The following is a 13014-nucleotide window of genomic DNA, read 5'->3' as shown; positions in this document are numbered from 1 at the left end:
ATCCTTTATAATAGGTAAGTCATAAACTTGGTGTTGACTTTACAGCAAATTGGTTTATCCAGAGAAGAAGGGGAGCAGTTTGGATAATCTTATGAGATGTATCACCTTTTTCCCTAAAATTTGTTATCAGGATACAAGAAAGGGGTAAATGACTGCATAAGATATTCCCAGTGATCAATATCTTCCCGATTGTAATTTATTTTGAAGCTGGGTTGCTAGAGGCAAACACCCATTGTCCACAAATATGGACATGAAGAGTCTCAAATGCTTAATTATGTTTTGACTATGTAAAGAAATGCCCTCTTTTCACATATGTATTGATGGGCTGGTCCGCCCAGGAAAAAAACGCTTTGCATAAAAATGTCATTCAGTTGTGGAACTAAAAGCTTCATTATGATAACTTCCTTTGTGCTGGATAGCATTACTTTATGATGGATGCCTGTGTTCTAACTGAGCTCGCCAGAACTTTTATTTGGTTGGCTGAAACCATCCTTCTATCACTGCATTATTCCTAATTTCCATAACACCCATCAGTTATTGAATAATACATTGGTTTACTAAACACATGCAGCAAAGGGCCAATGGTGCTTTCAAACAGATACACAGATTGATGGCACAGCATTTCCTAGGCTTCCTACCTGTGTACTCAGGTGGGCAAAGGCACGTGTAGTTATTAATTCCATCGACACACGTAGAGTTATTTTCACAGTCATTATCTTCGCAGTCATCAACATTGATTTCACAATTTTCTCCTTCAAATCCATCAGCACAAATACACCTGAATGCCAGGGAGAGAAAAGACAAAAAACGTCTTCCTGCATTTTCAAACCATATGGTCTGAATACTGAAAAAAATAAATGCATTCATCAATTACAGAGCTTTTAACGACAAGAAATTGATTTTTAAAATGCTTTTAAATGACATGTTGTAAGCATCAATTTAAGATAATATCCCTCAAATCAGAAACAATTTGAGAAAGAAAATTTATGCTGGCTGCAAGATGGCAAATGCCCCACAGTCCTGCAAATCAATAAATCCAATGTATTTGCAGTTCTCAAACATGAGTAAAGTTTACTCTACAACCCTAGATTCTTAATCTTGAGTTGTGCTCTAATAAAATAGTCCATGCTTCTTTTCTCATAAATGAGGAGGAATGGTTCTGATTTTTTAAAAAAATTACAACACCTACGACCTTATATATAAAATGCTTGATGTCTCAAAGCAAGAAGGATATATGAAAATAAAACCTTGTCTTCCTTGCAATTATAACCTGTGAATATTCTCTCTCTCTCTTTTCTTTTTGCTGGCCACACTTGCGGCATATAGAGGTTCCCAGACTAGGGGTCGAGTCTGAGCTATAGCCATTGGCCTAGGCTACAGCCACAGCAATGCCAGATCAGAGCTGCATCTGCGACCTACACCACAGCTCACGGCAATGCCGGATCCCACTGAGCAAAGCCAGGGATCGAACCTGCATCCTCATGGATACTAGTCAGATTTGTTTCTGCTGAGCCACAAAGGGAACTCCTGAATATTCTCTTTACATTTCAACAAATACATTTTTTCCCCCAGAAGAAAACATTATACAGTTCCTCTTGATAGGTATCAGAATAATCTTTGAGTAAAGTCTTGATGAAAAGAGGCAATTTTATAACAGTATGCAGAAATGAAGTATATTTACTTTTAAAAGTGATATTTCTTACAAGCTTTAGTAGTAGATTAGCATTCTTATGTGAAATTATTAGTGTCATTATAGGAACTGTTTCATGATTCATGGAGTACATCTGAAGTAATTGTACTGTGTGATTAAATAACTCCAGATTAAAAATGTTCACAGCATGTGTGTCTACTCATATTGTGGCTTGGAAATGAACCATCACTTTTCTCTTTCAGTGGGACCCTACATCTTATCATTACATACTGTCTGCTAAACTAATGCACAAAACAACAGATGAATATGTGCCTTGCAGTAGGGGATTAGATGGCTATTAATTAGCATAATAGAGCCACTACTTTGTGTTGACCTAATCTCACTTGATTAATCATAATGTATGCATGTGAGCATTTTAAAATTTCTTGGCTTTGTACCATCTTGAGCTGAGAATACTCTAATGTCTCTATTTGTTTTTAAACTGAAATGTCTCTGAGAGGGACTAATACATACTTTCCTTAGGAACAGACTTCTGGCTTTCTTTTTAAAATAATGCCCTTGGATTTTAAAAAGGAAAAAAATGCATGTTTGCTTAGTTATCCTTGCTCCAATACTTCAGACACAGAAGATCACAGACTAATGACCTACCAGAATCCATCTTTTTCTCCTTCTTTTAAGTGGCAAGTTCCTCCATGCTTACATGGGTTACTGATGCATGCATGAATTGGGACATCACAGTCCTGCCCCTGGAGAAGGAATGGCCAAGTAGAGTGTAAATAAAGCAGTTCTCAGCACAGAAAGAAAGCACAGCAGATAATGAAGACCCACCAAAGAGAGCTGCATTTTAGATCTTGGTTCCTACAACAGCTTCTACTTACCTTGAAACCATAAGGACAGGTGCAGCGATAAAAGTCAACTGGATCATTGTTACAGGTGCCATCATTTTTGCATGGATTCGATAAGCAGGGATTACACTTAGCTAGAATACTGACATCCACAGGACCTAAAAATTAATTGAAAACTATGAGAAGTGGATGCAGTTTTCAGTTCACTTAAAAGTATTCCAATGCCTTCATGGAAAAGTACATTTTGTATACAATTATTCTGGGTCACCTATCAACATGTGTTTCTCTTTCATGACAGCCGCAGAAATCAGCATCATCCTATTAAGAATGCAACAGGAGGCCATCTCTTTGGGAGGTAATGGCGAGACACTCGGATGGCAGAGCGGGACTCTGGGTTGTAAGCTTAGGTAGTTAGGACCTGATGGTAGCGAGGGCAGTGTCACAGGGTTGGTCTCATTCATGGACTAGCTTATGTGTATGCTTTCCATGGCCTGCGCCTATAACCTAACTCTGCAGCCAGCTGGCATGGAAGCTATGCCATGGATCCCAAAGAGGACTCTGTGTGTGTGTGTGTGTATCTCTGTGAGTGTATATATGCCTATGTGTGTGTATCTGTGTGTGTGTGTGTGTGTGTGTGTGTGTGCGCGCGTGCGCTGGGGGACGGACAGCCAAATTTTATTAACGAGCAGAAATTCATCAGTGCAATTGAAATGCAACAGTACACACCTGCCCTGATGATATTAGTTCAGCACTGTCATGTTCATACAGGAGAGACAACACAGTGCCATTTTTACGCATAGGAAAATAGTTGAAAAAAGAAATCACCATTATATCCTCCCCCGTGTTGCTTGGGTTTAGTGCGTTAGCACATTAGCACATTAGCACAGCCACTTGATGGGTACCATTTCTGTCTCTTCCTCACTGAGAAGATACACCGCGGCTTGCAATCTCATGTTTGGGGATACACATTTAAAACATCTTGTGATCCAGGAAAGGAATAGATTAAACACAGATTCAGTTGCAGTCACTGTCCTTTGGCTGCACGTATTTGTTCCGTAAAGGCTAAAATGGTGCATGGATAGTGTGCTGCCCTCAATAAAATTAGGTTCCATTCATGCTACTTGAGGGCTCGCTAGACTGCCTTGTGGCCACTGCCTGATGAGGACACTCTGTCAGAGTGACATTTTTATATTGAAAATACAGAAATTTCAGAACATAGATATTATGTTTTTGCTTTCGCCCCCAGTCTCTCTGCAGTTCCTTATCCTCGTTGGAAATAGCCATAAGAATTCCAAGGGCAGGTTTCCCCACATAATTTTTAGCAAAGTTATCTGAGTCAGCTGCATAAGTTCCACCCCCCACTCTATCACTGCTCCAACCTTCTAAGGTAACTCCACCCCCAAATCTGTGTGACTTCTGCTAGCAGAAATTTCCTTTAATCAATTTTTTCCTACAGATCAGAGTTTTTCAGTTGGTAAGCTATCAGTCTACTGACAGAAACTCAGGTAGGGAAGAAAATGTGAATGTAACACAGTGACCATGAAAACTCTTCATATCTTAACTATTCCCTTACCCTGGGAAATACATATTCATATAGTGGTTTTGCAGTATAGTTCCCAAGAGGACAGTACTCTGTTCAGGTTTTTGTTTTTGTTTTTTTTTTTTTTTTTTTTTTTTTAATCAACAAAACCCTGAAATATATTTACCTAGACACTCTTGCTTCTTTTTGACTATGTGGCAATAAATGACAGTTCTGGGGACCACTGTATTAACAGGAAGGGGTGGTGTTCACTTCAAGTGGCACCTGAGTCACTAGGGGTTGGCCTTGCCAGTGACCCCTTCATTTTTTCTCTGTACCTGATAATGAATACAGCTGCGGTATCAAATTACACTTGGGAAATCACTGGGATTAACACTGAAGTGAGCCTCATAGACACTTAATTTTTCGACCCCCTCAACTTATTTATCCAATGAGTTTAGCTATTCAGCACACAGGAGAGGTGAATGGTGGCAGTTAGAGCAATATGTGAAATTAATGTCAAACCCCACAATACCTGGCTCTGTGTTTACTAAAGTAACCACACTTAGCACGGGCACTAGGCAAGGAAATATCGAAACGGTCACGGGTGCCTTGGCCAGGGTAGAAGAGAGAAGGCTCTTGAAACGAAGGCGTAGGAGGAAGCAGCTAAGAACATACAGCAGCCAAACAGCACATCAGCAAATGCAAGGACGGTAAATGTTCACCTGGCCACATCCCAAGACCTTGAGGAAAAAACTGTCTTTCAGTCTATTTCTGGCCTTTCAACCTTGTAAGGCTGCGTGTGGTTTGAATGGAGGGGTTCAGAGTTGGCAGTTTTGAGGTTTATTCTGCAGAATGTAACATTTTCCACAAATTACATTTGATTAGACCAGAAGCTAGAGATTAAAAAAAACCTGGATAGGTTTTGAAGAATTATTTTCATAGAGTATGCAGATATTGAAATTGCCAGGCTGAAGTGGTCTCTGTTCAGTTCCCAGCACTGTCAAGATCTGTTTCATAAATATCCACTGAATCATATCTAATTAATAAGCACTAACTAATTTCTCTCTTTTATTCCTGGACCAAATTTGTTTTTTTTTTTTTTTTTTTACGTAGCAAATTCTGCTCAATTGTTTTCAGTTTCTGTGGTTTCTTATGGGTATATGAAGGGAGATTGTTGCTCTCCCATACATGTTCAGTTTAGCTACAGGAATCAAAATAACAAGCTTTCCACATGCACAGGCTTCTTCTGAGGATTTCTTAAACTCACAAACTGTTTTGGTGGCATTAGAATTAGGAACATATAAAATACTGACTTCTAATTTCTTCAGCTTAGTGAAGGTGACGACAATAGCTGCCATTCTAGTTGCTTCTTTTTTTTTTTTTCAAATTCCTCTTTGAAAATAAATTCTTCAAAGATGATTTCTTTGTTTATTATAGTTAATTTACAATGCTCTTTTTTCAATGTTCTTTCAATTTATGCTGTACAGCAAAGTGACCCAATTATACATATACATACATTTATATACATATGTGTGTGTGCATATATATACACACATACATACACACATTCTTTTCCTCCCATTATCCTCCATCCTGTTCCATCACAAGTGACTAGATAGAGTTCCCTGTGCTATACAGCAGGATCTCATTGCTTATCCAATCCAGATGCAATACTTTGCATCTACTAACCCTAAACTCCCAGTTCATCCCACCTTCTCCTTGGCAACCATAAGTCCCATCTCCTTGGCAACCATAAGTTTCTACCACTTGAGTTTGAGCGAAGGGTAATCCAACAGATGTTTGTGAACTACAGAAATTCCAAATAGCAGCATCGTCAATGTCCAAATGTCTTAAAATGATAGGATTCCTTTTTCCAGTTTATTTAGATTATAATTCCACCTAACTAAATGTCCTTAAAATAAGGTTTTTACATCCACCTGGCTTATCTAAATCTTACTTCGGTATTTTAACCCCTTGGCTATACCCCTTATATCTGGTTCTCTTCTCTCATTCACCTTCCCATTCACATTTTGCCTCTCTTTAAGTCTATCTCTTTTCTTCTCTGTCTTCGATTTGTGATTTATTTTCCATCTTGGACACTTTCTCTGAGATCCTTTCCTGCAAAGTTCTTCTCCAAGGGTAATAATCACATTTTTAATCTGTTTCTTTGACAAGGGAATGATGTCAGAGCCAAAGGGAGATGCTAAATAAAGTCAAGATAAAATGGTAGAAGAGTTAGCATAGCCCTCTAGGAGCAAACCAACCCTTGTAGAATTTGGCATACTTGACTAGTCCCAGATGTAAAGAAGACATCCAGGAACAAGAATTAGTCAAGTCTCTTAACATAATGCATAGTAATCTTAGGGAGAAAATCAGAAGTCAGTCAGGTCAAGTTCATGACCTAGTGTGCGAAGTTAGGAAAGCAATGACAGTCATCTTGATGGGGTTTTTTTAAGCATTAAATGAGATGCTAATGAATTCTGAACACAGAGGAAGCACAAAAGCCATAGCGAGTTCTGGCACTTTTTACTTTTATCTTATTTTACAATTTTTTCTTTTTTGGCTGCCCCATGGCACATGGAGTTCTGAGGCCAGGGATCAGATCCACCAGGGATCAGATCTGAGCCTCAGTTGCAACCAACAACGCTGGTTGGATCCTTAACTCACTGTGCCAGGGGGAGGATCAAGCCTGCATCCTAGCACTGCAGAGATGCCTGCCAATCCTGTGGCACCACAGCAGAACTCCCGGTTTTTAAAGCTTAGACTTCCAAATAAAGTAGGGGGTTGGGAGGGACATAGTGGTTTACTGAAATGGAGAAAGAAAAGGAAGTCTTCCTCTGTATTTTGTTTTAATTTTAGCAAAGAGGCAAATTAGAGCTTGCCATTTATTCATTTATTACAAGGTCACTGAGTACCTTCTGTCTATGCCAGGAACTTTTGAAATTTGGGAAAACTGTAGGAGCTATTACTATCAAAAACATGGCAGAGTGAAAATGAGCACTGACTGCTAATTTCCCCTTGGGTACCAACACCCAGTGTTAATGACTTTTTGCTTTAAAGGACTGCAACTGGGATTTGTAAATCTGGCATGCACACCCCTCAGAAATAACAGCACAAAATTAAGAAGTCCTTTTTGTTCTTGCAATGCTGCTCAACAAGGAACTACAAGTTGCTTGCTGATACAATTTCACTGGTCTTCAAACTTTCCTCCTTCCCAAAGTCAACTGGTTCCAAGAAATGTAAATTACTGCCAACACAGGAGCCCTCAGAAGATGTGTGCTTAGAAGAGAAAAGAAATCTAGCTTCACAAATACAAAAGTTTACTAAAGTTGCTGAAATGAAGGAGGCGAGTCTGGGACACCTAGATTAATTTAAGTTTAGGTCTGGACTTTTTTTTAAGTCCTCTAGCATCAACTATGTGGATTGGAGGTGTGTTTAGCTTAATGATTCAAAAGGAAAAAGGAACGGAAAGTTTGGTTAACAATTTGTCTTTGTCAGTTACTTTAATCTTTAATGGAGGAACGGCTGGACCTCAAATCCATTAAAACTTGTAGGCAGACTTGCTTACTTGGCTCAAATCACCAGCTATGCGCCTGACATCAATAAAGCCACCCACTGAGAATGGCATCTCGCTTTGATTTATAACTAAAAGTTTCAAACACAAATTTCTTACTATATCCCAGAGTCTGCCTTCATGTTGGCATCCCTCAGACGCATGAGTCAAATAGTAGAATCCTCCAGTACTGTCCTTGTATAAAGTCAGATGAACATCAAAGACAACTCAGGAAAACCATAGGGGATATTTGATATTGGGCATAACTAGTAGTTCAGTAATAGAGACACAAATGTATCAACTACAGAACCCAGCTGCAAGAGAATGTGGAAAACATAGGAATCTGAAGTTTATAAGAAAAGTCATAGCTAGATATTTGAAGCCACTGGGACTGAAATCAATTACATGCATAGCGCTAAGGAGAGAACCCTCCCTGTGTCATTATTAAAGGGTGGATAAGAAAGAGATGTCAGCCAAGGAACGAAGAAAGAGGCAGCAAGAATGTACAAGAAGGAGCAATGGCTGCCACTGTCTAAGATGAAAGGAGATCAAATAAAGAAGCCAAAAAGAAGCTATTGGGAGTTCCCCTGCGGCACAAAGGGTCAAGGATCCAATATTGCCGCAGCTGTGGTATAGGTCACAGTTGTGGCTCAGATTTGATCCCTGGCCTGGGAACTTCCATATGCTGTGGGTGTGGGTGAAAAAAAAAAAAAGAAGCTATTGAAACTGGCAAGAGGAAACTCACTGGTATCTGTATAGTTTAAGTGCAAGGTAGAGACGGTCCCTAGGTGATGGCGGGGACAGCGGTAAAATCAAAGATGGGTATCACAACTCTGGGGTCCTCAGGCATGGCCGTTTGTTACCTACACATGTGAACTGAGGCCAATAAATGAACTTCTTGTGTTATACTTAAGTTTTAAAAAGCAGCAATTATTTTATGGAATTGTACCAGAGAGAATACAGATGTACAATATTTAAGAATGGAATACAAATAATTAGTTCTCATCACCTATTAAAATAAATGTCTGTTTGACCTGCGGTATAGCACAGGGAAATCTACTCAATAATCTGTGATAACTATATGGGGATAGGTGTGTGTGTGTGTGTGTGTGTGTGTGTGTGTGTGTGTGTGTGTATAGCTGAATTACTTTGCTATACAGCAGAAATTAACATAACACTATAAATCAACTATATGTCAATAGAGTTTTTAAAATTTAAAAAAAGTCTGTTAAAAATTTCTCAGTATTTTAAGGTCTTTAAAAGACGTAATAAAAATTAATAGCCCTTGTCTGTTTTTTAAAGATGGTGATTTTGGCAAATAATTATGTACAAACCTGAATATTTTCTTTAGCCAGTGAAAAAATCATAATCCTCTAGAGTTAAGATTATTTCAACGTTATGATTACGTCCTAGTGATACTAAATCTGAAAGCGAAAAATGGATTTGACCAAGTTCTAAATACTACTTCAAAACTGATCTAACTAGTAAGTTTTTCATTAGTTTGGGTTAAATTACTTAATGACCTTCATACTCTAATTCAATGACTAAGGACAATACTAACCAAAAATTCCAAGACACAAAAGACCTTAAACTTGTCAAGAACACCCCTAAAAGCAAGATGCTGATCCTACTGAAAAAAATGACAATAATTCAACGTAATTACTGAGAGGGGTGGAATTTTCCCCAGAAACTCCAGAATCTAGGAGATTCTTAACTATAAAATTAGCAGAGGAGATCAACCATGTGGTGCTAGAATGTTGCACACTTCGGGACATGTAAAGGTCTTAGGGTTCCTGGCCGCTTAGCTGATCTTTATAGATAAATAATGACGTATGTTGAGCCTCACGATGTGGGTTCCTAGCTACTGGACTCCTGTCTACTGGAGCTGCTTCCCTTACTCTGTGTTCCAGGCTCAGTTCCACCTGACTCACATTGGAGTCTCCTGATTCCCTGAGGAACCTGGTGGTATTGGTTACAATTCCACAGTTGTTTGGTTTGGATATACATTGTTATACATTTCTATCACCAAGATTCCACAGTGTTTTCTAATAATCTATTTAAAGGTAACTATCAGTAGAACATAAGCTCCATGAAGGCAGGGGTTTCTCTGTCCTATTTAGTATTGTGTTCTTAATACATTGGAATTGTGCCTGGTGTGTAACAGGAACCCACATAAGATTTGTTGAATGAAAGAGAGAATGTCACATTTCTTTCCATTAGACTGTTCACGCCTTAGCACATTTAAGCATTCAATAAATGTGTCACATTGAAAATGAAGAATTTATTTATCTGTATATCTAAAGCTTCCTGTATATCTAGAGCAACAAAGGGAGTATTAGAAATTAACAATATTCTATATTCTATGCTGAAGTTTTCAATGAAAGCCTGGAGAGGGCAAAACAAAACAAAACAAAAACGCCCCTCCACTTCTATTGCAGACTGTTTGAGTATTCTACTTTCACCTGATATTTGAAAAATGAAGACAGGACATTTGGGTTATAAAAACAAGTCATGACCATCTGCTTCCCATTCAAGAATGCCCTAATCTGGGTATTAATTAAAACATACTCTGATAATCTATTTCATCCAGTTAATTTATTTCTGTTGTGCACTGAAATTATGAGATTATGCTACAAAGAAAATACTCTATAAATGTAAGATGAAAACAGGAAAAATCAATTACTCAAAATAATAGTATAGACTTTTCTAGCAGAGAAATCATTTAAATTATATTTAAATATTTCTATGTAAACATGTTTTCAAATAAAGACTATTCATCTTCTGCTGTAATTTGAAATTACATATTTATAAACTTTAATCTTAGGAGTATGTACTTACATGATTTTCATGAATAAATAAAACACATCAAACTGGCACAACTAAGGGAAAAGTTAAATTACAATATAGAAAACTTGAATTATAAAATATTTAAAGAAGCATCATTTTATGGCTCTTAAGCTCATAAAGCATATAAACTCAAAAACATAGTACTCAGATTTCCCAGAGTTAATAATTTTAATGAATGGATTAGAATACTTTGCCTCTACTCATCCATTTATTATGAGTAAATATTTCTAGCAAAGCTTGTGCGAGTGGTTTACAATATTTTGACAAATAACAAGGAATGCTGGCAATGAACATTATAAGTTTCAGTGTTTGCTATCTCCCTACCATGATGTTAAGTTATAGAAGTGAGTAAGTCTTAAAGTTTGCTAAATGCAATTACACTCTATTTGTTGAGTTCTGAATGTGCATACTTCTTGCCAACTGGTCTACACTTATGCTGTCTGCTAGGCAGTTCAGGCTATACCTTGAAATGCATGTGATACACTAATCTGATAAATCGGTGACTATTAAACTAAACTGCCACAGTTCCAGTCACTTCCCGTATCACAGCTGGGCTCCTGCAGTCCCACCCACCTGTTGCACTGTCCTTACACTTGCCTGCTTGTCCAAACAACTGACCTAGACACTCTTGCATGAAACTTTTCACAGCCACTCCTTGGCAGGATTTCTTCCCCTCACCCCTGCAGCGACAGCACTAACCAATAGAGTAGCCGCTAGCTACATACGACTATTTAAGTATAAATTTAAATAAAATTAAAAATCTGTTTGCTCAGTTGCCTTAGCTACATTCTAGCAACCCCAGGTGGCTTGTGGCTGCCGTATTGGGTAGCACATAGAGAGAACATTTCTATCATGGCAGAAAGTTCTACTGATTCAGACTAATGTTCCCTTAAGCATAGTTCCATACCTGCTATACTAAGAACAAAAGATGCTATTAATAAAAGAAGGTCAAATCAGTTAGATAAATCTTGAGTTAAACTGACATTTATGTGTATATGTATGTACGTTTGTATTTGCTGGACTTATGAGAACATTTAATAAATTACTGTAAATTATGATGCTCAAAGAATTGAATATAGCTAAGTAGATTTTCTCAAATCTACATTATCATGAAATATTTTTTTTTCAAGAAACATATTCATGGAACTCTGAGCTTGAAGAATTACACATAAACACCAACATTTTCCCAAGGGCGGTATGAGCATCCTTGGGTATAAAGAAGTGTCAAGAAATCAGTCCGCACTTGCTCAACTTGCCCAAATAATCTTTTCAGAATCAATCTGCCCAATAACATGCCTTCCCTATGCCTACGAGAATGTTTTTATGCCAGTTTCTCCTTCTCTATCTCCCCTTTGACAATCATCTCCACTTTACAAAAAAACAATTAAATAAATAACATACTTCTCAGCCCGCCCGAAATTTACCATTGGGGCACCACCCCAAGGAAACATCTGAGGTTACAAAAGAATAATTTTAAACACTGGCTATTTGCAAAGGCCCTTGCCATCACTGCACATAATCCCAGAGAGGCATTTCCAATACAATTTTAATTTCAACTTGTCATATAAATATTAACAAATTGATAAATGATGCTGTTCCAGTCAATGTTGCACAGGTGTTACCGGCATCGATTAATTCTAAGAAAAATTTTAAGAACTCACAGGTCTTCAGTGGTAGGAAATTTTAAAAATTCAAATTACAAACTTTTTTTTTATATAGCAGAGAATGATACAATCTCTGAGGTACTGGAGATAGAAATTCAAGGAGAAAAATAGAAGTTTGAGGAAAAAGAACAATGGAAAATGTTGAGGCTCTTGCTTTTGTTTCTTTTAAAATTAGCGTGATATTTAGATTCTACCAAATACATTTAAAAGAATAACGGAAGGGTTTTGTTTTAAAATGTCATTATTTACATCTCTTGTAACCACCTAAGTTATGAAAGAAACATCAGAAGCCTACCTAAAAAATGTTTGGAGGAGGGAATATAGTTTTTGAAAATTCCTGTTTTTATCAATAAATCGGGGCATGTCCCACATCATCTTTTCGTTGATTTTTTTGAAATGTTATAATAATAAAAATGGCATCTAACCTATAGTGAGTGCTTATTGTGTATAAAGCAGTGTGTTTTATACATATTAAATAAACTAATCCCTTTCCCTAACTTCATTAAGAAATAATTGACAAATATAATTGTACGTATTTAAAATGGACAACCTTAGAATAGATTTGCAAGGAGATCCTGCTGAATAGCATTGAGAACTATGTCTAGATACTCATGTTGCAACAGAACAAAGGGTGGGGAAAAAAAATGTAATGTATACATGTAAGGATAACTTGATCCCCTTGCTGTACAGTGGGAAAATAAAATAAAAAAAATAAATAAAATGGACAACCCGATGATTTGACATACATATATATTGTGGAGTGATTAACAAGAGCAAGATAATTAATACACTCACCACCTCATATAGTTAACTTTGGTGTATGTAGGGGCAGAATGCTTACGAGTTGCTCTTGGTAACGTTTAAGTAATGCATGTTATGTTGTTAACTACTGTCACCATGCTGTACTTTAGATCCCAGAAATTATTACTCTT

General features: G+C 37.4%; 1 protein-coding gene across 6 annotated transcripts in view; it reads right to left on the bottom strand.

Moving 5' to 3' along the window:
• Window positions 1-13014, bottom strand: part of SLIT2 (slit guidance ligand 2) — a 384281-nt gene that overhangs the window by 51394 nt on the left and 319873 nt on the right. For all 6 annotated transcript variants that reach the window (XM_084971629.1, XM_084971630.1, XM_084971633.1 and 3 more), the window contains 3 exons: window positions 2530-2654; window positions 2300-2397; window positions 639-778 (listed from right to left, as the gene is read on the bottom strand). In XM_084971629.1, coding sequence (XP_084827755.1) covers window positions 639-778; window positions 2300-2397; window positions 2530-2654 — 363 coding nt within the window. The remainder of the gene's footprint in view (window positions 1-638; window positions 779-2299; window positions 2398-2529; window positions 2655-13014) is intronic.

Source organism: Sus scrofa, chromosome 8 (genome assembly GCF_054392235.1).
Source record: "Sus scrofa isolate SSC_HxYL_T2T_F1_AM1 chromosome 8, Sscrofa_HxYL_maternal_Yorkshire_Landrace_v2.0, whole genome shotgun sequence".
Lineage (NCBI taxonomy): Eukaryota > Metazoa > Chordata > Mammalia > Artiodactyla > Suidae > Sus > Sus scrofa.
The sequence above is the reverse complement of the archived record's forward strand: the minus strand, read 5'-3'. Positions and strand labels throughout refer to the sequence as shown.